Below are 25319 nucleotides of genomic sequence, written 5' to 3' on the forward strand. Positions count from 1 at the left end.
CTGTAATTCCAGTAGGATGTGATAGCATTCTGCACTTTTTGCCTTGAGTGGATTTATTGATGTGCCGTGAAAAGTGAAGCTGCTGTTCTGTCAGAGATGGATTAAGTTATTCATATTATTTTTGGAGTTTTTACCCTAAGTCTATGTAAAATGTTGCAGTAGAAATGTTGAAATGAAGTGGCTCTCCAGCAGTGCCTCTTGTGGGGAACTGGTACTGCTGACAAAAGCAAGAAGTCGGCAGCAATTTTAAAAAGTGTCATAGGATTTTAATAAGAAGAATTAGCACGTGTATAGTGTTCTTTGGAAATGTGCTTTCGTTTTCTGAGTACTTAAGATACGTCCCTTTCAGGAGGTACATAGGGATAAGGATGCTGAATTGGCAAACTGTTTTAAACTCAGTTATAATTAAGGTTGAAATGCCAAAAAAAAATAAATGTCTCTCTTTTTAAAGAAAGTATAAAAATACTGACTCGAAAAAACAGTATTACATTTTTCCAGCCCGGCCACATAAAATGCTGAGCAGTGAGTTGGGAAGCGGTATTTATCTAATAGGGGATAATCTTTCTTTTGTGAAAATCTTTTTGTTGTGAAATATAACTAGGTTTTCTCTGTAAGTTAAAGACATTTGGCCATGTTTATGAGTTTTATTTGAATATTTCCATTCCTCATTTTTCTCTCATTGTGATTAAAATCGACAGTAAAACAACAAAACTCTACCACAGTAGGAGTTTAAATAGATATCTTAATTTGTGTGACATTCATGAGGTGCAAAAGTGCTGTGGCTTTTTTCATAGTCCAACATTCATTTTCATAAAATGTCCATTTCAAAGAAAGTTATTGTGTGGTTTTAATACACTATACATACTTTTAAATTGTCACCAGGTGCATTTGCATGAGGTATGTGGACATAATATCTTGAAATGAAACACTTTAGTGTGTTGAAGATTTATTTTATGTTTGGAATGCTTGTCTCATTAACCCTTCCCTAGTCCTTTTATTTATTAGTGTCCCCTAACATGGGCTTGTGTTGTTATAGTCTTTTTTGTACTGTTAACTCATTATGACCTAATTATGACAGACACATGGAAGGAAAGCATCTATGTTGGGACTCAGTGTTTTTAATTAAATTGATATGAAAGTTGATAGTGTTATGTCCATGCTTGCTGTATAGGATATTAAGTAGTGACTGTGTGTGTGTCAGTCCATTCTAAAATGGGGAGCTACCTTTTTTTCTTGTAAAATGTTTTAAAATCTCGTTACTTGTCAAGTAACAGACTTGAAAGAGTTTAGAACTTCATGTGAGGAGCTGTATGAAAGTAGTTTGAGGATACTTTGCATCCTAACTGGCAGGAGAAGGCAAGTTTGCCTAAGTCCAAAGATAAAGTAGAAGGCCTTCTATTTATGGCATTTCTGGTAATACTCTCGTTGGATGGGAGAGAATCCCTATGAAACAGTAGTCAGAAGGTGTTCATTGGCACTTAGTTGGCATATCTATAGCAAGATATTTTACATATATGTTGTAAACTTAGGTCATTCTGTTCTGGTTTCATAGTCACATCAGAATATGCTCCTTGTGGAAACACCTGACCTTAGTGGGCCTAGAATGATTAATTCCAAGTAGAATAAGCCCCTGTATTTAGAATTCACAGAACAAAACTTAAATGATGATGTATAACTGTGCCTAGGTTTACTCTGGCAGTTTCATCTTCCCACATTATCCATGTTTGTTTGAGGCAGTTGCACACCTTTAAAACTCCAGTTTGCATTAGAAATGTAGCCTGTTAAGTTAGTGCAACTTTCTACTGATAGTCTGCTTGACATTCCATTTACTTACCTTCATTAATATATATTGGCTAAAAATATATTGTTCAATGTGGTATGTTTGACTTTTAAGCAAAAGCTGATTTCTGTGTTAAAACTCTTAAGCTGAACAGTTGTTTCATTTTCATAGTCCGATTAAGTTGTTTTATGGCAATATTATTCTTCCTTATAGTTAACACAAGAAGAATGTAGGGGTACACTATACAAATATAGAACTGAAGAGCTGGATATTGATGTAAGTCATTTGTGTTTCTTCTTCCTTGGAAATGTTGGTATTTGTCTCTTTATTTTGATAATAATTCCCCCCTTGGCTTCTGTGTTTGAAACCCATTTCATATAGGTGATTGTCAACAGAATTCGCATTGTTAATTTGAGGGACATGAGAATCTTTTTGTAATAAGCTTCTAACTGCAGGAAACATTACATTGTAGGCTGAAATTTCAAGTATTACAGCTGTTCAAAGGTGAATATCTTCTAGAAAGGAATTAATGACTTTACCAGTGAAAAACTGTAGTAGTAGTAGTTCAGTTATAAACATGAGAAATGTAATTTCTCTGGAAATATGATGAAGACACAAAAACTGAAATTTGGCACAGGTAGTTACCATTCAGAGTATTGGGTTGTTAGTTACTAAAGAAAAGGGGACTGGTGTAAAATTGGTGGTGAAAAATACACGCATAGTCATACTCTGTATGCATACATAGGTGCACATCTAGTCATTCTTGCACAGTGCAACTAAGAGTAGACATAATGATTTAAGAGACGTTATTTTAAGAGTAAAAAAGAAAAGGCAAAGTAGCACAAACTGAACCAAAAAGGTTGTTCAGATAGAAAAGTAAGCTGTTTTAAATTGGTTAGAGTGCACTGAGCAGTTACTTGCTCAAAGTGGAGCTGGAGTGCAACAGTTTTAGTCATAGCCAAGCCTCGATGGGAGCTAAATCAAAGGATATGAGTATGGAAACTATGGGAAACTATCACCTGAAAAACCATGGGACAGGCTGTGAACGTATACAATAGTCTTTATAATACTAAGTAATATATAAATTAAAGTGGTATTTAATACCTGTTATTAAGTTGTAAAGATTTAGCTGTAGAATCATAAATTGCATGTTTTAAGCTGTGCTGTCTCTTAAGTTATAATAACACTTATTTCATAGTTTCTTGAGAGGGTTTCTTAAGTAATTTGAAAATGTGAGACTGATGCCTTCGTAATTTTAGAATTCATATTTTGTTTTAATAACATTTTATATAGATTCATGTAATGATTCAGTCAAGTTACATTTTGATTACTGAAGATGTAAATAACAAAATTCTAATTGTGATAATTTTGTGTTCTATACTAGGCTAAGCTTAGCCGTTTATGTGAACAGGATAAAGTTGTGCAAGCACTGGAGGAGAAGCTTCAACAGCTACACAAGGAGAAAGTAGGACAATTGTATTTATTACCTAAAGTGGATGTTATTTTACATGCTTATTATCAGAACATTGATAACTGAAATAAAACGAAAATCAGCCCAATGATGCAGAACATTAAAAATAATTCTTTTTATTACAATAGTACACGCTTGAGCAAGCTTTGCTATCAGCAAGTCAGGAGATAGAAATGAATGCAGATAATCCCGCAGCCATACAAAATGTAGTCTTGCAGAGAGATGACTTGCAGAACGGACTCCTTAGCACTTGTCGAGAAGTATCACGAGCTACTGCAGTAAGTAACACCTTCCAAGTGTGAAATGATTACGTTCATATCCTTAATTGGCTTGTCTGTGCTTAGTTTTTATCGCATTCCAGCAAAAATCAGTTGTCTTTTACTCGTCTGTGTTTTTGCCAAAGGCAGATGGAAAGTGATCTTTTCCCTGCATTCATCGAGTAGTCTTTTTTTTTTCTCCTTGCTTTTTTTTTTTTGGATGGTAATTTTTTTTATTGGTGTGGTAATTATCTTTGTAATACGAAAATTTGATGAAGTAAATAATGCAAATAAACTACTTCGTATAGTGGCAAACAAACTTTATTCAAGCAGACGGGTGACTTATTTTAAGCAAAAGCAGCTGCTGGATGAAAAGAAGAAAAGATTATACTATCATGGTCTCTCTTAATAGTGGGCCGTTGTATTTAAAAGATTTTTCAAGCTATGCACTTTCAAAAACTTTAAAAAAAAAAAAAAAAGAAAGGAAGGAAAATGCCGTCTGCTGTCCTTTTCCACTTTGTGATGGTTTCTACACTGAAATGACAGGGCAAAGAGTCATTTTTTCTCTACTGACATATATATCCAGTAAGATATTTCAGTGTCAAATTCCAGTGGTGAGCTGTGGTGAAATTGATACGATGTAGGTTGGTTTTAATCTGAATGTTAGACTGTCTTCTAAAAGGAATTGGTTGGACAAGGAGAAGGGGAACCAGGGGAAAGGAAATCCTCAAGATACGCTTTCCCTCATTAACTTTTTAATTTATGCTAAATTGAGTAAATTGCTTGATGTAGGCTGCAAAAGCGAGATGGTAGAGCTGACCTCAAAGAAGAATTTTTTTTTTTAATTTTTTTTATTCCACCTTTTCCTTCTGGTGATTATAGTTTCACTCACGTAAAACAGCGGTGTATTAGTCGGCCTGGGGCACTCACAGGCAGCTTTACAGGCAGGGTTGGATGACTTACATTTGTCCTGCATAATGCATTGCATATGCACACACATGCTGTGCACTCACACATGTGTATTCTGTGTGATAAAAGACACAAATTTGCATCCATTTTTGTGAGTTTTCTGCCTCAGTGGAGAGACAGCTTAAGACCCACATTGCCTGCTGACTAGAAAGACGTGTTCTGAAGAATTTCCCCTTGCTTATCCTTTTTGTTTGTGAAAAGACAAAATGCTGTTTGTTTGAATTCCATTTGGTATCATTAGAAAAATCAAAAAGCTGTTTAAACATCGCATTCTCTAAATTACATCTTTATTTATTGCTGCTATCTATTTATGCATTGCTTCTTGAAGTCTCATGCCACTGGAAAAAGAAAAAAAAAATTGTTTGTTTGGGGTTTATTTGGGTTTTTTTGTTAGTTTATTTTTTGTAACTTAAATATGCATCTGTAATTCTTTACTTTTGTACATACTTAGGAACTGGAAAGAGCTTGGAGAGAATATGATAAATTGGAGTATGATGTAACTGTAACAAGGAACCATATGCAGGAGCAACTTGATCGGCTTGGAGAAATTCAGGTGTGGCATAGATCTTAAAGTACACTTAATTCACTTGGATTTTCTATGAGTTTGTTTAAAAACTCTGTCTATGAAAAAAGGTGGACATGTGGTGCATTTACTTACAAACTTGTAATTTATTTTTATACCTTGTAAGTTCTGAAGAACTCTTCAGCTTTTCCCATTTTTTTGAAGCTATAGCACTGCTTTTCCTGTGTCTGGAAGCTTCCTCTTTCTGTTTCAGTGATGTTCATCTCCACCTGTTTTGAGATTGCAACTGATGGTTCCTTTTCTATTGTTGTACATAGGTCTCCTGTGCAAAGTTTGCTTGGATTTTCTTTGGACACAGTCAATACTATTCAGTTCTTTAAGTGAAATTTGAACTAGCAGATTGCTGTCAGATTAACCAGTGCATTTTGAAATTAGTTAATCATACTTTTTATTCTGGGCAATATTTGCATGTGGCACTTTTATGGGACTTTATTACTGTATTTTATTTTCCTTCATCATGACAGGCTATGCAGTGTAGTCCAAAGAAAGAAGAAGGTTTTCCCTTTTTTTTTCCACTTGCAAGGTATTCTAATGTATTGCCCATGTATGCTGTTTACTCACAGACTGAGTCAGCAGGGATACAGCGTGCTCAGATTCAGAAGGAACTGTGGAGAATTCAAGATGTCATGGAGGGTTTACTTAAACATAAACAGCAAAGAAGCTCTTCAGAGGCAGGTAAACTGATTATTTTTATCTCACAGGAAATGAAATTGGATCACGTACATTTTTAAACTAAAGCTCCGTCGTTGTTTTTGTATGTTTGAAAATGTTGTACAGTTACTGAGAAAAAAAGGAAAAGAAATCATCTGTTTTAATTTGATGCTTTTGGTAATTTGATAGCAACAGGTTGTAGTTCCTATTTTAAAAGCTGTGTATTGAAAACATTTTTTCTCTTTGTTTTTCTACACCTTTCCCCCTTCCCTCAAACAGGCATCATGGTTTCAAGAACATTTTCATCCATTAAATATAAAAATGAGGTATGGTTTTAGCATATTTACTATTTTAGCATCACTGAATTTGTAACATAGCTATGACAAAAATAAACATCTTAAATATTTTAAGGATGGCTGAACTATGTATTCAGTATGTTTCTGTGAAAATATTGCTTTATGAACTAATTTTAAAAACTGATAGCTCCACTAGTAATTCTAACACTTTCATTTGTTCTGTCTTTATATTCTCACTGCTGTGTTTCTCTTTTCCATTTCTCACCTTTTCCTCTCCTTAGGCTGTTACTGTAGAAATATAAACCCCGATTTATGGATTTGTTTTCTACCCACCACATTTCTCATGGGAAAAAATAGATTGCTTTATATGTCTGTTCAAATATTGAGCCGGGTTCTCAGGTGGCCAGAGCACCCACAAGAAGAGCTGAAACTGTGGGAGCTCCCAAATGTTCAAGTCCTCTGAAAATCTGGCTGGAAGTTACCGTTTTAAAGGGACATTGTCATGGTTATCTAAAGTATATGCAAAATACATTTGACTTACAGAACCTTCCGAAAGTCTCTTCATGTAAAAATCTTTAAAAATATAATTAATCTAATTTTTAAAAGGATGATTTAGAGAGTTCTTGAGAGTTCATGTCCAACAGAAAGTGCAGGTGTTAGAATTTCTTTTTTTTTTTTTTTTTTTAAATGTGACATTGTCCCTTTAATTCCAAAATTTATAGCTGGTGTAGCCATGGTAATATATTTTTCTTTTTAAGTTATAAACAATTGTAACAGGTGTGCACATCTAAATAAGGTGACTATTCTACAATCTTTAGGAAGAGGAAGTAGTCCCACCTCGTCCTCCACTCCCTCGGTCCTATGACTTTACAGAGCATCCTCCCATAATCCCCCCTCTGCCCAGTGATAGCAGCTCCTTGCTCTGTTATAGCAGGGGCCCAGTACATCTGACAGAAGAAAAGAAGATTTACCAAGTTCAAGGATATCAGAGAAATGGATCTTACTGTGTAAGTGGCTTAAACTGCCACGTTGTTCTTGAAGCCTCCTCCTTCCTCTGCGCTGTCACAGTTTTTATTTACTCATCCAGCTACTTTCGTGTTATGGTTTTATTTTTGTGTTATGGTTCTACTTTTGTGTTATGGTTCAACTTTTGTTTACTTAGTTTTATTTACGGCCCCATCATTTGCTTTTCACATTTTCCTGCCATATGTTCTGTGCATATATAAAATGTCTTAAGACTTAAATTTTTGCACCTGAGTACATTTCAGAAAATTAGATTCTTCTCCTCACTAGTTCTTAAAAAACCCGTGGGCTCGGTTTTTGAAGCTTACACCAGTTTATTTCAGGAAGATCATTAAAAAACCCCACAACTCTGCATTCTCATGGCAGTTTTTTTCTGTGATTTCTGAACGTCTGCAAATGTTACTCAAATTGACGACAAAGAAATACTTCTGTAATAGCACTTGAACAATGGAACACTGTCTTAAAGTGAGAGCAGAGTCACCACAGAACAACTGGTTTGAGTCTTAAGACATGAATGCTTGTACAAAAATGCCTGTTTATTTACCTCATAACTTGATGTTCCTCAGGGTCCTGATTATAGGCTTTATAAGAGCGAACCGGAGTTAACTACAGTAGCAGAAGTAGATGAGTCTAATGGTGAAGAAAAAACAGAACAAATGTCAGAATCAGAATCTACTGCTAAAGGTTTGTCCCCGGGTGCGGTGTTTACAACCTTTCAGTTTTTTCCACAAGGAATACAGAGCTTAAGTGTGTTACAGAAGCTGCATCATGGTTTGGATCTTTGCAGCCTGTCCGTTTCCCAGTTTGATGAAACAGCTTCCACAATAAAATAATGATTTAATTATATGACGAGAAAGATTTCAGTCAATTACACCGCAGAAAAATCAAACATTACACTCACCAACAACCCTGAAATCCTTATTGACACCATGTCTAATCACATCACTCACATTCCCCACACACCATTCCCTTGAACAATTACCCATTTTATGTTCTTGCCCTTGAACAATTACTCAGTTTTTGAATCAAGCTCCCGATGTTATGTCGCTGGAACGTCCAAAAAGGCAGCACCACAGAATTTTCAGGCTCTCATAAGGCAGGGAAACAATGTCTTTTTCTTTTTTTTAATCTTGTAATTGTTGAATTGCCTTCTGTCCTCTGATATAATAGGAATAATGATCATGACCTTGGAGTGTACAGACAATAAAGGTCTTTGCAATTGCTAAATGCTTTAGATTCTTCTCTTCATCTAGCCTCCATAAAAGCTACTAATTGCTTGGTAGAGTCTTTTACCAGGAAGTGCTTCTCAATTCTGTTTGTTAAAACACACAGAATAGTTTGTTAAAGGTGACTTCAGCAAAATGCTCAGCTTTAGCACCTCCCAAAAACCATATTAAGAGCTTTGAGAGAAAGTAACTAAATTTAGGGGTTTTCTTACTGTGAGGATTGATGTTTCCAGTGCCAGCAGGATCACTGCCTCTTGTTTTGGTAGTTTGACTCAGCGTTAACAGAGCAGGCTGGTGCAATGGTACCAGAATTTTCTCGAGAGTTATGATCATACAGGGATATTGTTTTCATCAGAATGGTAAATGGAGGCTTCTAAAACTAAGGTTAGCATAGTTTGGGTATAAACAGTGTGAGTGGCCCTATGACATAATTTAAGCTTGCACTTACCAGACAATTAGTCAGTTCAGATTCACTGTGGTATTTGCTGAGATATAACGTTAAGATATATATTAAATTTCTGTTAACTTGGTGGAAAAAAAATGCAAGGTTTAGCCTGAGATTTGCTAATCATCAACCACTTAAGTTGAGGAGCTTGCCTTTCTGAAAACATGCCTAGGTTTTATTGTCCCGTGATGTACCAGATTACTCATAGTAATTTATGACAAGAGGTAAAGTAATGATCAAGATAAAATAACAAAGCCTACACTGACCATGTAAAGAAACCCAGTACTTTTTGAGCACCCCAATCTGCTTTCTGTCCTAAAGACAGAAATAATGTTATTATGTCCATTTGTGGAAAAACAGGCAGGGAAAGTAATAATACAAATTCCTCTAACATAAATAATATTTAGGGGTAGGGAACAGAATAACTGCAGTGAGAGGCTTTCTATATTCTTAAACTCACTTCATTCTGTTCTTTATCATATCTGTTTTATCATCCAGTGCACACACTTGAGCATATGAATTTTCTAACAGATATTTCTTGTTCTGGGCATTTACTCACAATAACAGTCCCCTTGCAGCAGGAAAAAATCTAACCATTTCTGATTGTTTGTCTGTTTTTAAAGTGTATATGCCATTTCAACAAACATTTTTATGCCTTTCTGTCTTAGCAGTTTTTAAACTGAAAAGGAAACAAACTCAAAGGTAGCTCAACTTCTGCATTTTTTCTTTCTTGCTGTTTTAAGAAGTTACACCTAAATGATGTAGTTGCTTTTTGAAAGTGGTTCTAAAAACTAATAAATTTCAGAGAAAATTTAAAAATGTTTTTCTAGCTCATTGTGCACATTACTGTACTAAACAATTCTCATGTCAGTCTTTCCTCTCTTTTTGAACATCAGCAAATAAGGAAAAATGTTTTAATGGGACTATGTGAAGTAATCCTTACACATCTCTCTGAGACCAGAGGAGTACTTATGGCCTGTGTACTACATAAACATGACACAAAACCAAAATGAACTTCTGCTATGTTTTATCCTTTTTATGTCTAAAGGAGACCCAAACTATTTGGAGAAAGAGATGAGCCTTCACTGAATCAATATATCCTCTAAAATCTGTGAAACGTCAGGAAAAGCAAGTAGAAATAATTTGATTGTTAAAGAAGTCATACCTAGTTTTTCAGGCAAAATCGTCAAGGAAACAATATTTTTCATAGTTTTATTTCCTGCGTGTATAAAGAAGCAAAAAGGAAGAGTTACTTAAACCTGTATATTTTGTAAGTTTTAACATACTCCAGTTTTCCACCAGCCTAATTACATTTTGGCAGGGCTTCTCTAGGTAGCAAAACTGATGGTGAAGATGGTTAGGAGAAGCTGAATGCAGCAGGCATCAGGGCACAGAACACAGTTCTGTCTCACCAGCTGACCATGCTCAGAGCTCACCAGCTGATCTCATACCCATATAGACATGAGCACATGTGTGCACACACACAAGTGAGTCCACCCAGGAGCTGCTGGATTTATGGCATCTTCATTTAACTCTCAGTACCTCTGGCCTCTCCAGTTTCCACATCCTGTAGCTGAGGTATCTTGGGCAGCTGGCTCCCACACCGTGTGTTCTGCTTACCATCTACTCTGGCCTTAAGTTCTTTAGGATCTTACAGACAAAAGCTTCACCCTGCTGGCAGGTCCAGACATAGGGTCTCTGTGGTAGCCCAGCCCCAGAGATATTCCCATTTTTGTCTCCCAGACCTCTGATCTTCTGTAGCTGTCTCCTACTCACAAGCTCACCTGGCTTGAAGATCCCTGGCATCTCTCATGCGTGGAAGGGAAAGCATACCCACATAGAAAATGGAAACTACTTTACAGAATATAATCTAATAAGAAGATAGGACACTATGCAGTGCTAAAGCATGGGCCTTGACCAGACAAGCACCTTGACAAGCAGCTTGCTTACGCAAAGCTGGCCCCTTTTATTCCCCTTATGCAAAGCTGGCCCCCTTTTTATTCCTCTCCCTTATTCTATGCCTGTTCTTTCTCAACTGCCTTGCCCCCTCCCTTTCACAGCCTTTGTTTCTTCCCAAGTAAGCAACCCACACTTAATTACTTTTTGTCTGTGGTCCCACTTTTGGCTAAATTCTGTATCTGGACGCTTTGCAATCTTGTAAGCCTGGCCTTAAGTGACAGCACTGGTAGGGTTACCTGGGCATCTTGCTGGCTTTGCAAACTCTGCTCCATAAAAAGTCCCAGTATGGCCATCCATGAGTTGGGAAGCTCAGCCATCTTCCCTGGAATTCTCCCTGAGCCATCTGTGAAGTTGCCCAGAGGGCTGTCTAATATTTATCTGTTTCTCACTGTTATTTTTATGACCAGCAGCCTCTTGTGCCACATGCAGTTGTTCCCCATGTTTTGTTCCGTTCATGCAACCTCAGGCCAGGGGCTATTTTTCCTTAAAACACGTGTAGGTTAGTGTCGTGGTTTGAGACCTCTGAGATCCTTGCTGGCTTTTGAGGAAGAGTTCCCAACATGTATGTCCTAGAAAACAAATCAACAGTTTCGGCGGTGTTTTGCACAACACTTAGTATATTTTGCTTTGCTGTTTTGCAGGCTCACATTTTCCTGTGGGAGTTGTACCACCCAGAACCAAATCACCAACACCAGAGTCTTCAACAATAGCATCCTATGTCACTTTGAGGAAGAACAAGAAGATAGATCTAAGAACGGTACTTTAAAATAACTTTCCAGCATTGATGGACAGTGATACAACCTTTCCAAGTTTAAGTTCTGTAGTTACTCCAAAAGCTGAAGTTATCTTTTTAATTTTCTTAGCCAAAAAAAAAAATCACTGTTATTAAAGCATCATATACTAAATTAATGGAGACATCTGTAGAAAGGATGATAATATTATAGATGTTGTGTTTGTTAAACTGCACGGAAACACTCGGGCTTGGCAACAATTAAAGGATAATGATAAATCCACTAAGCTGCTGAAGTTGAGACATAAAGATCTTAGATTAAAACTTTGAAGGACTTGTATTTGCCTTCTGGGGCTGACTTTTATTTATTTCATTACTAAAGTGATTTGGGAAACACCTAAAGCGGCAAAAAATAAGGATACAGTAAGCAGCGTGCAGGTAATAGGCCTGAAATTTCAGATTAGAGAGTTCTGTAGTCTGTGGGTTAAAGACAGACATTTATATGTAGTAAAAGGAAAAACTTACCATAGTTGCAGCACAGATAAAAGAGGAGAAGTTGTAGGAAGAAGGGGAGAGGAGAGAGAAACTCACAGGATGTTAACTGGAGAAAGGACTTTTCAGTTTTCGTCAGTGAAATCAGTTACTGTGAATGTACCAAATGCAGCTGATTAGCCTGAAGTCAATTTTTATTTGTCATACAAAGTACAGATCTACCTGTAAATCAGTGAATTTCAAGAAGAAAGTAGGTAAAGTGACGGTTGTTATTTTGGGAAAAATATAATGCTTAGAATTACAGATTTTTAAGTGTTGATAAATTCACTTAGTTTCAGCCTGCACTTGCTGTTAAATGATGCCCAGCTGTAGTTTTTCTTGAAATAAAAAGGCAGAAATCACTATTAGATCAACTGGTATAAATGTCCTGGATCGTTAAATTTCAATTATGTTTCTGTCTCAGTCAAATAACTCGTGTTTGCCAGTTTGTATAATGTCTGGTAAATTGTTTTAGCTCGAGAGGATGGCTTTGAGAGAGCATCTACCCATTCTTTTAATGTTTATCATTGATGATGGCAATGTTATTGCTTAAAAAAGCAAATCATTCCTTCCTTTTATTTTCAAATTTGGTGTTCATTTAATAATAATCGGTTCTTGTACTTTTTTTCACATATATAGGAGATCTTTATTTGCTCACTATTTTTCTGTTTTTTAGTAAGTCATTAGGTGATGTCTTCTGAAGTTGGAAACCGTGGTGTTTTTAAATCACATATATACATGTTCTTCCATTTAAGGAAAGACCAAGAAGTGCAGTGGAGCAGCTGTGTCTTGCAGAAAGCTCACGGCCTCGAATGACTGTGGAGGAACAGATGGAAAGAATAAAAAGACACCAGCAAGCTTGCCTGAGAGAAAAGAGGAAAGGACTCAATATTATTGGCGTTTCAGACCAGTCTCCTTCACAGAGTTTGTCGTGTGTCAGAGATAATCCATTCAGATTGGCACAGGTGGGTCCCATGTTGATCAAAAGCTTTAATGTGTCCAGTTAAAAACCAGAGGTGTCTATTTGAGACTGCTTGTATAGAGTCACAGATCTCTGCCAGACCCAAGAGAAAGGGAGAGCACAGTCTTCATGCTTACACTTCTTTGTCTTTTTGGAAAACAAATAGTTCAAATCTACATACCTTGTGATATTTGTCAACAGGGTTTTGTCGGGTTTTTTTCTTTTTTAAGTTTAGCAAACAACATGAAATTGCAGGGTTCGTGACTAAAAGCAGTATCAAGGAGAATCATGGTTCAGTTGATGTTGAAAGTAATATATTCAAACATCTGTAACATTTTTAGGTAGGAATGTATATTTATGGTCATGGCTTCTAACTGGTACTCTTTTGCTGTGGTTTTTGAGCTCATAAATTATACATAAAAATAGAACTTGCACTTTTGTTTTCACTCATTCTTAAACTCGCGTCTTTTACTTAACAGTTTATTCAAAGGTAGAGGGTAGGGAGAGAGAAGGAAGCTATGAGTGCTTGTCATTAACCAGGAAATACTATCCTGAATATTTATCTAAAAAAAAAAATCCCTAACAAACAAACAAAAAGCAAGAGCCCAACTAAATCCAGATTCAGGATAGTGGATGTTAGGCAGCCTACTGCTTTCTAACTGCCGAGAAGTAGTTTTCTTTTTCAATAGCTTAATGGGGTTGGGGTTTTTTGTTTATTTGAGGTTTTAATCTTCTGGCATATTTTTTAATTCAGACCACACTGTTTATTGATTTGAGGTTTTTTATTTATTTTTTTTTTTACACTGGTAGGGAAATGCCTTCTTTTTTGTTTTGTAGGCATTTAAACATCCAGTTTTCCAAAACCAGATTAAATGCGTTGCAGTGTTAAACAGTCACATGTTTCCAAATAAGTTTTAGATTGAGTGGGTTTTTTTTCCCCTCTGAGCATGCTAAGCTGCCTTCAGAGCTACACAAAAGTGCCTTTTCCTTCAAGAACACTGGATCCCCAGAAGACACTCAGTATCTGGGCTGACATCATGAATGCTATATATGAAGGGAGTTCCTAGAAATACTTCTGTGATGAACACTGCCTTTCTCGAGAAGAGGATGTGCAAAGCAAACCTCTGCAGACCTTGCTTTGGTAGTTTTTACGGAGGTGTTCAAGCTTTACCACCCTCCTGTGGTATCATTTCCTACCTCAGGGTGAGGAAGCTGCAGCCACGTCTGTCATACATGGGTAGCCAGCACAGTGGGGGAAGGGGCCAAATCCTCTGTGCCAGAACTCAAAAGAATATTGTTCATGTCAGCATGTCCTTCAGCCTTCTGTGTGAAATCAGGGCTCTGTGGATGATAAGAACTTTACAGAATACGTGAGAAGATGTCTGAATTGAATATTAAGCTAGTAGTCTGTGCTATGAAATCACTTCTTCTACCACAGCTTTAATTCTTCTACAATGCTATTTGGCAAAAAGCCCTAAGATGAGGTATTATGCTGTAGTAATAGTTTTTATTTTTAAAAGCATAGTTTCTATGTCTATTGATTTTTAGAAAAGTGGTGCAACGGCATTAACTGCTGGAAGTCTTTTCGTCTGTGGTTTGGTTATTTAAGAATTGTAGGAAAAAAATGGATTTTATAAATGGCCTGCTGTGTAATTTTTAAGTGATTACCATAATACAAAAGGAAGTTGCTTCACAATTGTTATTGGGAACAGCATATGATAAGGATGCAGACTTTAATTTAGGAGAGTAAAGAGATTGATTTATGGACTGACTTACATGATTTCCTCTTAATAGTGTGCATGTGTTAAATCACAGGAATTCAGCCTCAAGATTTACTGCTTTTATGGCTCCCATTTTTCTCAGCCCCAGTTCTTTGATAAGATGAACCTCACTTCAGTTCAGTTTGCTACTCTGACAAGATAATGTTCACAGTTCACAATCTTAAGCCACCTCTACCATCCTCCCACAAAAATTTTATATCAACTTCTTCTCTGTGCAATGGATTTTTTTGAAGGAATAAGTAATATCCTCTACCGTTATCAAATGCTATGTTGTCCTTTATTAAATCAGTTCACAGCATAGGCTTGGAGGATACCCAAGATTATTGGAGAAAGTGCACACGGGTACACCGTGAATTTTGTGCTGAAAGCAGATTTTTATCCTTTTTCTTTTTTTTAGCCAAGAAAAGCTGTTTTATAAAAAGAACAGTGGTTATGAATGCAAGTAAGAATGCTACTAAGCTTGTGTGTGACTGAGCTAAATATGAATAAAATTTCAGAAGATAAAGGTGACATTGAAATGCTGGGGATGAAGGGGGGGCACAGGAAGTACAATAGTCTTACAGACAAAGGAGTGTCAGGCTGAACTGTTTTAAATGGTACAAAAATGAGAAAATTCTTAGTCCTTAACAATTTCCATTTTCCTTATTGCAATGTGGTGCACAGAAGGTTTTTTAAGTGTTTTATTTTAACACAGTCATAGAACACCACCAGACTCAGAACTGAGACAGTGACAATTTTTGTAAGAATACGTCTATATATCAATTTTGTTCCACAGAATCGAAAAAAGGATGATACTGTATATAGTAACATGAAGGAATTAGAGAGCACCAGTAGAGAAAATAATTTGAAACAAAATAATGGAAGTCCTGGAGAAGAAATAGCGCAACTAAAGCACGATGGAGAACAAGAACATAATTCAGGTTTTACTAAAGAGGTACTGAACTGTCCCTTATTGAACTGTTCATCACCCTGTCTTGCAGTAGAAAAATATTTTTAGCCACAGACAGCAGAGTGTGGGAAATTGAGCCAGTTCCTTCTGCTTGGAAAATAAAGATTTCTTTTTGTATATACAGTATTCTATAGAGAATCACAAGATTTTGGCAGATCTGCCTACAGCTGAGACATTGAGTTCTCTTGTGTATGGCTTTTAAATTTCTGTTCATTGCTTAGACTGTCCCAGTTCTTGACAATCATTTAATACACCTGAATTTTTGTTTGGTTGGCTGTAGTGCATCAAATAGTTTATAGAAAGCAGAATAAAGGTGACACAACAATTTACACATGGAAGTAGGCAATAACTGTACTTTGTGCTGTTTGGCCACTGATTTGATTTCTGTCTTGAAGTAGTTTCAACCTCACTTGGCAGTGAATTACCTTGGTGTTTCTGGTGTTAAACACTCAGCAAAACCAGGCTGATTATGAGAAATAGATTACTGGAGTTGTTTTTGCATAATCACATCCTGCTTATAGTTTAATATTTTTTAAAATATTGTGTAGAGGTTTTTTTCTTCATCTATACCTGTATTCCTCAATCATCCTTTGCTTTTCCTTTTCCTCACTCACTTTTCCTTTCGTTTTCCTATTTTATATTTAGTTTTTATAAACATATCTCTGATGGAGAATGGTAAAAATCAAATAACTAACTTCTGTTGTTATTCTTCAAACCCACTTTCTCTTGAGAGTCTGTTCCTTTGTTAAACATGTAAATCTTTTAAAGGAAAATTGTCATACACTTATATTGACTATATCTAATCAGACCTTTAAGGGCAGCATTCAGCCCTATCAGCAATATATTCCAGTATCTGGAATCTCTGTTGGCACTGTAAATAGATGCATAGCATGAAAAATAGGCAGGCTGCAATCCAAAGAGTTCAGATAAGTTCTGGAAGTTATTTAGTCAAGCCCTGCCCATTGGCTCTGGTATAAGTTTCAGGATAACTCTATTAACCTGAGTGGTATTGATAAAAATTTCTTAAGTTATGTAATTCTGAGTTACTAAGTATACATGATGGCAAAATTTGTCTGTTAATAAAACTGTTTCCTGGTACTGTATTTCTTATCTGCCACTTAGTGTGTGTTACAGCTTTTTGTTTCATGATTTCAATTTTTTTATAGCTGTCAAAAACTGATGATCTTTTATCAGATGCACATGTTGCATCTGACTCAAAAGAAGTGAGTAATGAAGAGAAAGCAGAAAAGAAAAATAAATTGGAAGAAACACATGATGGTGATATAAGGTAAAAATAAAACAAGATGTTCAGAGGCTATTTTAAACTTGCACATTTTATTTATTAGCTGAACGGACCAGGCAACTGCCATAAATACTGAAAAGGTAGATTTATATGTTTCTGAGTGGTTTACATATAGGGAAATCTGGTGAGAAGCTTAACTGCTGCAGGGGGTCAGTAAGAGGTGATGAGTTGGTGGGTGAAACAATGTTTATTTTCAAGTATTGCCCCAGTGATAAACAGAATATGTTCATAATCCTTGTTTGGCCTTGTTATGTATTTCATAATATCAGTTCAGGCTTTGTATCAGTTAATTGTGAACACTTCAGCCAGGGCTTCCATAGCAAGCTCTTTACTGCTGGTATTTAGGAGCAAACTAAACAACTGATTTCACATCTCCTGCTTTAATTTTTACTTCACTATTTTGAAGCATTGCAGAATTAGAGGGATATTACATCTTGGATATTTCTCTCTAAGGATCCATAACTTCTGTGTGAGTTGCACTGCAGGTCCTAAATGAGTTCTTACATTAGGTCATAACTTTCTCACAGGACCCTTCAGCAGTAGAAAACTGCAGGAGGATGTAAGGAGAGGAATTAAATTTCGAGTGCCCTTTTTTTTTTTTAAGTGTAGCTACACGAAGTAGAAGGCTTTCAAAATGAGTGCTCGATTTATTCTACGCGGACTTGCAAGTTGCAACTTTTTCCTGTGTTAACGGGAGAAAATTAAATGATAACTCCTGTACTTAGTGGTTAACACCTGAAATTAAGTTGGAGCGAGTTCTAAACGCTGTGCTTTTTTTTAACCAGCTTGCAGAGTGTGACCACAGTTACAAACCACAAACCCAAAACCAGCTCAGAAGAAAGTGAAGTAGTTAGCGTTCGAGATCAAGAAGGGATTATGTCTTCATTTGAATTAGCAGCACAGTCTTCAAAAGGAAATCAGGCAACAGCAGGTATGGAAAAAGAGTTTGGACTGAAGCACAGCTTACACAGTACATATGTAAAACTTTATTTCATTTTGGTTATGTCTTTTGATGCTCTGAAACCCTTGTGAATTGATAGTGCTGAGCTAGCCTACATGTCAAGTGCAGAGTTTTATAATGTAGAAAAAAATAGTTTCCCACTGGACAGCTACAGAAATTCCATTTTTCTGAGGTTTTAATGTAGATCTTACAGTTGCATTTAATTTTAGGGATTTAAATAACTGTTGCCAGAAATTAAGTCATACTGTAGTTGTTGGTTGGAACAAACACTTCCTTATTCATCTTGTAGAACAGCATCTCAATCTGGATATGCATAGATTTTTTTACCATTGCTCCTTGCCTACTGAGTGGCCTCAGATACACCCAAGATTGTGGAATCCTCAAGAGTTTCCAGTATATCTAGCAGACTTTGAACTAGCAAGTAAAAGACCCCAGTTTGGTCACATTTTGAGGAGTAAGAAAAGATGAAGAAACAGAAAACAGTGGTACAATGACTGGTGGTGTACTACTTTGCAAGAAGAAAAGGCTGGAATAAAGCAAAATGTATTCAAAGAGGGGGAGAAAGAGAGGAGTGAATGGGGGAGGAGGCAGGAAGAAGATAGAATTTAAGACAGTATTAGGATTATTTGCTGATGGGAATGGTTAAATAAGCCAAATGGTTCAATTTATGGATATAAGAGGTGATCTGGACCTTTGTAGTACAGTCAGCAATCCTTTCTGTGACTTGATAATCAAAACCAGAACTCGTGTGTACATTTTGTAGCGCTCAGCAGAATAAAACATCTTAGTTAATCTGAGTTGGGATATAAGGGTGGGTTTGGGAAAGTATCCCAACTACTTAAATTTTACTTTTTTTTTTTCCTCTCTCTCTCTCTTTGCAACATAAATAACACATCAGCATTCATGTGTTTGTTCTACTAGTTATTTTTAAGTCTGATAAATTATCTTTCTTGAGAACAAGTATTCTCTCCCCTGATGTTGTGCTTTTTGTGCTGATCAGATTTTAAGTCTTTACTTGTGTAGCTTGTGTACTAAGCTCCTGCTTATGTTTACAACGGCTTGAAATGGCGATTTTCAAGCTTGTATTTGTTGTGGCTTCTGTAACTGGTATTTTTTTGTATTTATCTTATTTCTTTTGCTGTATGACTCGCAGTGAAAAGTTTGCCTTCTTCACCAGAATCGTCATTGTCACCAGCTCCATCTACACAGACACAGCTCACAGAAGGATCACATTTCATGTGTGTATAGTTACAGAGAAGTACGTCCTTTTTTTTCCCCCACCCCTCCTGTTCCTAATATTTTTCTAAGTACATGTACTCTGGTTATTTTCCTGAGAAACATCTGTAGGCAGTACTCAGCAAGACAAAGTTACCTGCGATGTTGAATATAAACTAACCAGAAAACAAACAAATTCATGTATTGATTTGCTTGCAAGGAGTGTATTCTCTCTCCAAGTACAAAGAGAAAGGGCTAATTGGTTTATCAAGCTGAGTTCTCCACAACTGGCAAGATAATGGCCCTTTGAATTACATGAGAGACCTGAGCTGTTCCAAAGCTGATAGTTAAGGTATGAGCATCACTGCAGAGGTGCAAATGAATCTTGATGCTTCAGTCCTGGTAATAGGCAACTACAGCTTGGGCTCTCAATGCTGCAGGGAATGGTCTAACAGCCTGGAGAGGTTATAGCTTAAGACAGGGGTGACTGAGACGTGACAAGCAGAAGGGAAAAAACGGGGGTGAAAGAAGCATAACAATTACAAAACTTTTTTTTTTTTTCTTTCTGTAGAGGAAGCCCTTGTCACAGTGGGTGATTGCTTCCAGGAGTCAAGTTAGAATGCATGAGTTGGGCTAGATTTACATGTTCCTACCTGTAGTGTTACCTGCTTAATGAATGGCAATGAAAATCCAAGTATGTGTGTCTGTTTATACGAGGGTTTAACGAAATTAGTAGGATACCAGTGTGAATGCCTCAGCACTTTACCAGCGTTTAAATCAATCCACATTTCTTTGTTGTCAGGAAGTACCTGTTTAAATAAGCTTTCTGCTAAAAGAATGAGCTTTGTTTCAATGGCAGTGTCAAATGCCATAGCTAATGTAACTTAAAAAAAGCTTTAAAATCAAGAAAGTTTTAAAACTGAGACATTTTCAGTCATTTAGCGTGAGGAGATCTGAAAATGCATATTCTTAATTTACCCTCCCAACCTCCATTGCCAAGCTTTCATTTTAACAATATTAGACTTATTAGTCATCCCGGGCACCTTTATTATAGGAACTAAGAACAGGAAACTATTTATACTCTTCAAAAAAAAACAAAAGGAAAATTATTTTAATCTTTTTTCCTTTTGAGAGAGTGGAAAATGCCATCTTCCCATTCAGTCCTGACAGTTGCTGCCTTCCTGATGGGTGTGGCCCGTCATGGTTAGATTTAGCTTGAACCTTTGTGCTTTTATTCAATTTTTTGTTACAGATCTATTTAAAAAAGACAAGTAGGACTTTTTTCCTGGAAATGCTGATTTGTGTTCATGCATTTCAATTTCACTATATGGACAGACACACATTTGTCATCAATCTCCTTTTTAAATAGGGCAAACATTCCCCCAGCAACTCAATTTTGGGTCATTGGTGAAACTGAAACTGCACTGCTGGATTCTGTCGGTGGCCACAGCACGCCTGTCTTGAGAGGGGAAGCAACCAGAAATTTGTCACCAATTGCATTGAGTTGCTTTCAGTTCTTGTCATCAGCTCAGATGATCAGATCAGCAAATCCATTTTCTTCAGGATTTGTGCTAAATATGAGACGAGCAAAAGCAAAGCCCTCATTTAGTGGTCTGCCTTGTAACTTACTGCCCAAGCCTTGGCACCCTCAGCAAGGTGTATCCCAGTGGCCAGCACTGCAGCGTTTCCGTGTCAAGGACAGTTCTGCAAAGAGGCCTTAATTGTTACAGCAAAATGGTACATCTGGGATGGCACTTGGAAAACTAACACTCTGCTTACACATGCCTGTCCATGATGAAGAAAGCATTCCAGAACTTCAAATGCATCCTTTGTGGCTGTTTAGTATTTGATTTGAGTTGGGAAAAAAGCTTTCAACTATGTGCATATACATTCCACGCTGCTGCATTTGATGCCTCTGTTGATTGTTTCCCAGGAGTTCCAAACCAAATTCATGCCATGAGCTGGGCTTAGCATACATAGATGTATGAAGCACAGTGCTTGCCTGCAGTGTTTACTGCCCCTCACCTCCTGGGGCTCTGGTTCCAGTATTCCAGGTGCTTCGTGCTTTGCTGAGAGACCTCGCACTTCTTTTAACGTGCAGGAACTCGGTGTCTCTCAGATGCAAAGGAGCCCTGGGTGCCAAAGGCAACTTCAAAGCTGCGGGATCAGCCCTGTTCACACGCAACCAAATTTTTCAGGCAGCATCTGGAAAATGCATAGTAGATTTCAGAGAATAAAGAGGTAATACCTATATTTGGCTTTTACAGTCAATTAGTAAAACAATACTCTTGGCCTGCTACCAGGGGAATTTGGCATAGGAAATTGGTGGCAAAGGATACTGTAGGACTAAGGAGAAACCAGTTAACACAAGGCTACTTTCTATTTCACAGTCCTTGCTTTGCAGAGACAAATCTGTATGTTTATCACAAACACTGTTGGATTTTAAGCACGACGTTTTCTCTGCACAGTGGAGGGATAATGACATTTTATACAGCACCTGGATTCAAAGCTCAGAAACATTCTTAGTAATGAACTGTTAAAAAGTATTTATAGAAGTCCTAGCATCAATTATCAATATTAAGCAAGCTGTGGGTGGAGCACTTGAACTTCAGAACACCTTTACAGCTACGCTGCCATTACGGTGTAGCATCTAAATAATTCTGCATCCCTCTTCAAATTGTGCCTGTCATTTATTAGAGCAATTAGGATCTTTGTTACTATTGCTGGTTTTTTATGAAGAACATTTGGGGATGACCATGCATTACAGGATAAAACTCTAAGAATAAGCACACTTTTATTTGAAGTTGTGTAAATTTGAAAAAAAAAAAAAAGCTTCTTGCTGTCGAAATACCTTGGCATCGCTGTTATTCATCAGGAAAACAGATTTTGGAAACAACTGATTCCTAAGATACTTTGTTATGTTCTGCACCTACATTGCTAGGATGAGGTCAGAAATTCTTTGCTGTGTTTAGTCCCATGAGTTGCTTTATACAATATTCTCTTGCTAAAATAGAGTAACTTAATCTACGTCTGTCTTTCAGCACTGACGGCTTCTGTTGAAACAATTCATGCCTGAGATGTATGGACCTGACCTATGAAAATATGAGAAGATATTGTACAGTATATTTTAAATCTATGAAATTCATAGTTCTGATGCTTTTGGCCACAGAGCATCGTTTTATCACTTCCTGGAAAATGTTTATTCCAAGAGAGCTTTAACTGGCCCACGTGTACACTCAACAACCTTCAGATTGTTCTCCTGATACCAGCTTGCTGCTATGATTTCTGTGCACATAAAACAAAGGCTCTTTTTAATGTGCAGCCTACAGTCAGAACCTTATTTGCTATTCTCCAGAATTTAATGTTCTTTTAATTATGGATCATATAAGTTTACTTTTTTGCCTCTTTTAGATGCGTAACTCGGTTAATTTTACATATCACCACTAAAACTTGTTTTACACTTTTTAAACATTACAATTTATTGTTTTGACATTTTATTTGTAAAATTTTTATATATATATGCATATAGATATATTTAAAATGTGCCATTTTTATTATTGCTTAGTAAAATATGTCCTGTTTCTGCTGTAATTATTTCTTGGTCAGGTTGCAATGTCAGCAGTTACTGCCACACTTCTGTCAACATAGACATTAATGTTAGTGGTTACTTTTTCTTGAATAAAATGGAGTGTAGGTATTTTGAGGTACTGGGCTTTTCCTTCATGGGGTTAGGGTGTGTACAGCAATAAGCAGGTTTTCAATCCAGTACTTAGTTTGTGTACAAATGTAATTATGTTCATTGTGTATATATTATACAATGAGCACATATGATGTAAGTATAAGAAGCCACTTATTATTGTTCAAAAATACGAATGTTCATATCCCATTTCTTTTATATCATATTAAATAAATGTTGATGTTCTTAAGGACTTGTATGGTTAGTGTTTCTTCCAGCAAACAGATGTCACACTGTGTTCCACCTTTTGATGTGGGGAATGCAACAATTCCTATCTCATTGGCAACATCACCTGTCAACCAGAGTAGCAGTGACAGACTCTTAAGAGATCCCAGTCTTCCTCAACGGGAAAGAATAAGGCTGCAACACAGAACAAAAAAGACAACCTGAGACTGAGACACAAGAAATACAGGTTCAGCTCCTGACTCTCCCAGACTTGTATTGTGATATTGGAATAATCACTTAGTCATTCTGTGCCTCCATTCCCTGCCTGTTTACGTGAGAGGTAACAGCCTGTCTTAGTGGGGTGTGGTGAGCAGTAATTCAATATTTGCAAACGTTGATTGTCAAGTTCACTTGGGGTTAAGGAGAGAAGTGTGATGATTCCTTGAGGCTTTGGCATCTGCAAGGCATCTTCCAGAAACTGAAAGAAAACCTGAAATAATTTGTCTGGTGTTGTCACGCTGCAGATGTTATTGTAGCTTCGCCTTCCCACCTTGCACAGCTGTCTGAATTTGCCTGAGACAAAAAGAGGTTTAGAAGAGAGTGATGAAAAACAAAACGATTTAAAGGAAAGCTTTTGAATCTAGGAATTAAAGCTGAGGAATCTTTCACAGGTTCAGGCAACTGCTCTGTGCTTCGGTGCATGTGTGTGCCATAAGTGGTAAGGCAAGTTTCACAAGAAGACAACTGCCAGCTCCTGTTGCGCTTTTTTTATCGTACAAATCATATCCTGATCAAGTTAATATTGCTGTTCTAGAGACTGTATAATTCATTGTGTTTTTCCATAGAGGAATGCCTGAGATTAATACACAGTTTGAAATAACTCTATCGTTGCCCCCCCTCCCCAAGTAGGAGTTTGTGTTCCTGGGGCTCTTGGCTACAAAGACACAGAGTACACTGCTTGGCTACCTGTTCTTCTGCCATTTTCTTAGAAAAGTGAAAAAACAGGAATCAGAATTTAGCAGCAGAGCTTGGAAAGTCACAGGTTTTGAAAGAGGTGGCTAAAGGAAAGAAAATGAATCATGATGCAGGCAGACAGCATCCATCTGAAAGTTTGTCCAAATAGCCATCTTTTTTTTTTTTTGAGCAGTAGCCCTAAATTAGTGCATCCTTCCTTCCAAGAAATAGAGTGAAGGAGAGGAATGTGATAGTTTTTTTCTTTTGCTCAACCAGCTGAGGTTTAAGTTCAGTGGCATCACTGGAACACCTGAGGCAAAGCAAATAGGACACACCCTGTTCTCTCCCTAACCCTTCTGGTGAGATCTGTTTGCTGTCAAATTTTGCAATCTTTCTGCCCTTGCTGCCAAGAATTGCAACCAACAAAGGAAAGAATGACTAAGTGATTTTTGGACATTTATAGATGTTGGCTGTGTTTAAAGCATTAAAGGTTTGGTGTATCTGCAAAGAATGTGCAGTTTGTACTGAAGCTGCGTGGAAGAATTAGCAAGTTTTGCTGGTATAATTGTTGGCAAAGATAGCAAAGGTAAATGATGCAGGAATGTAGTAATGCTCATAGACTACAATTTCACTTCCTGTGGGCACTTTCAGCAAAGACTTGGAGTTTCATTGGGTGCTTTATTTTTTGTCTTATAGAAAAAGAAAATATGGCTTTGTGTTATCACAGAGCATCTACTGTTTCTTACCTCATCAGAATAACTCATCCCAATGATCATACTCCTGAGATATAGAAATATCAGAATTCTGATATGGTCAGCTTTCAAACATCTATTTTAAGTTTGTATCTAGGATATTTTTATATTTCTGACTGATTGCTTTATTGGCTATTGCACTGACACTTGTATATATGGAACGTGCTTTTTTTCAAAAGCAGGAGTCCTTAGGAATAATGCAACACATTCTCTACAGATGTTCATGCTTTTCAGAACCAATTACATCTATTTTTGTCTTTTGTTCACCATTTGCATTGTTCCAAGGCTACTAGAGAATGTGATTCTTTTAAGTCCCTTAATAAAGTGACATTACTCAACAGTTATAGTTGGTGTCTTGGCAGTTTTTGTATGTTGTGGGCTGGCTCAAAGAGAAAGACCTCACTTGGCAGTTGAAACCCAAACCCTGTTTATGTTATTACTGAGGGGGGAAAAAGTAGTCTTCAGTTCATATTTCCTCATAAATAATCTGTAATAAAATTAATCCAATAAGGTTCTATTTTCAGGAAATTGGGGGGGGGAAATAAACGTTTCTGTCTAAATCGCAGTAATTGGACAGACTGTGACAGAATTACTGCCCACCCTCTTGGATTCACTAAATGT

The 25319-nt window shown here is 36.9% G+C and overlaps 1 protein-coding gene across 9 annotated transcripts in view; it reads left to right on the forward strand.

Moving 5' to 3' along the window:
• PLEKHA5 (pleckstrin homology domain containing A5) overlaps positions 1-25042 on the forward strand; it is a 166380-nt gene extending 141338 nt beyond the window's left edge. For 4 of the 9 annotated variants that reach the window (XM_027747461.2, XM_027747464.2, XM_027747466.2 and 1 more), the window contains 15 exons: positions 1994-2056; positions 3165-3245; positions 3380-3529; positions 4929-5030; positions 5624-5735; positions 5991-6037; positions 6826-7014; positions 7597-7714; positions 11302-11417; positions 12677-12886; positions 15439-15597; positions 16779-16900; positions 17701-17846; positions 19030-19134; positions 22133-25042. In XM_027747461.2, coding sequence (XP_027603262.2) covers positions 1994-2056; positions 3165-3245; positions 3380-3529; positions 4929-5030; positions 5624-5735; positions 5991-6037; positions 6826-7014; positions 7597-7714; positions 11302-11417; positions 12677-12886; positions 15439-15597; positions 16779-16900; positions 17701-17846; positions 19030-19124 — 1710 coding nt within the window. In that variant the 3' untranslated portion in view covers positions 19125-19134; positions 22133-25042. Of the gene's footprint in view, positions 1-1993; positions 2057-3164; positions 3246-3379; positions 3530-4928; positions 5031-5623; positions 5736-5990; positions 6038-6825; positions 7015-7596; positions 7715-11301; positions 11418-12676; positions 12887-15438; positions 15598-16778; positions 16901-17700; positions 17847-19029; positions 19135-22132 lie in introns of those variants that run through there. The other 5 variants (XM_027747465.2, XM_039379460.1, XM_027747470.2 and 2 more) reach the window with 3 other exon arrangements.
• The last annotated feature ends 277 nt before the right edge of the window (positions 25043-25319 follow it).

Source organism: Pipra filicauda, unplaced genomic scaffold (assembly GCF_003945595.2).
Source record: "Pipra filicauda isolate LSUMZ 115617 unplaced genomic scaffold, ASM394559v2 scaffold104_size2351352_pilon, whole genome shotgun sequence".
In the NCBI taxonomy this organism is placed as follows: Eukaryota; Metazoa; Chordata; class Aves; order Passeriformes; family Pipridae; genus Pipra; species Pipra filicauda.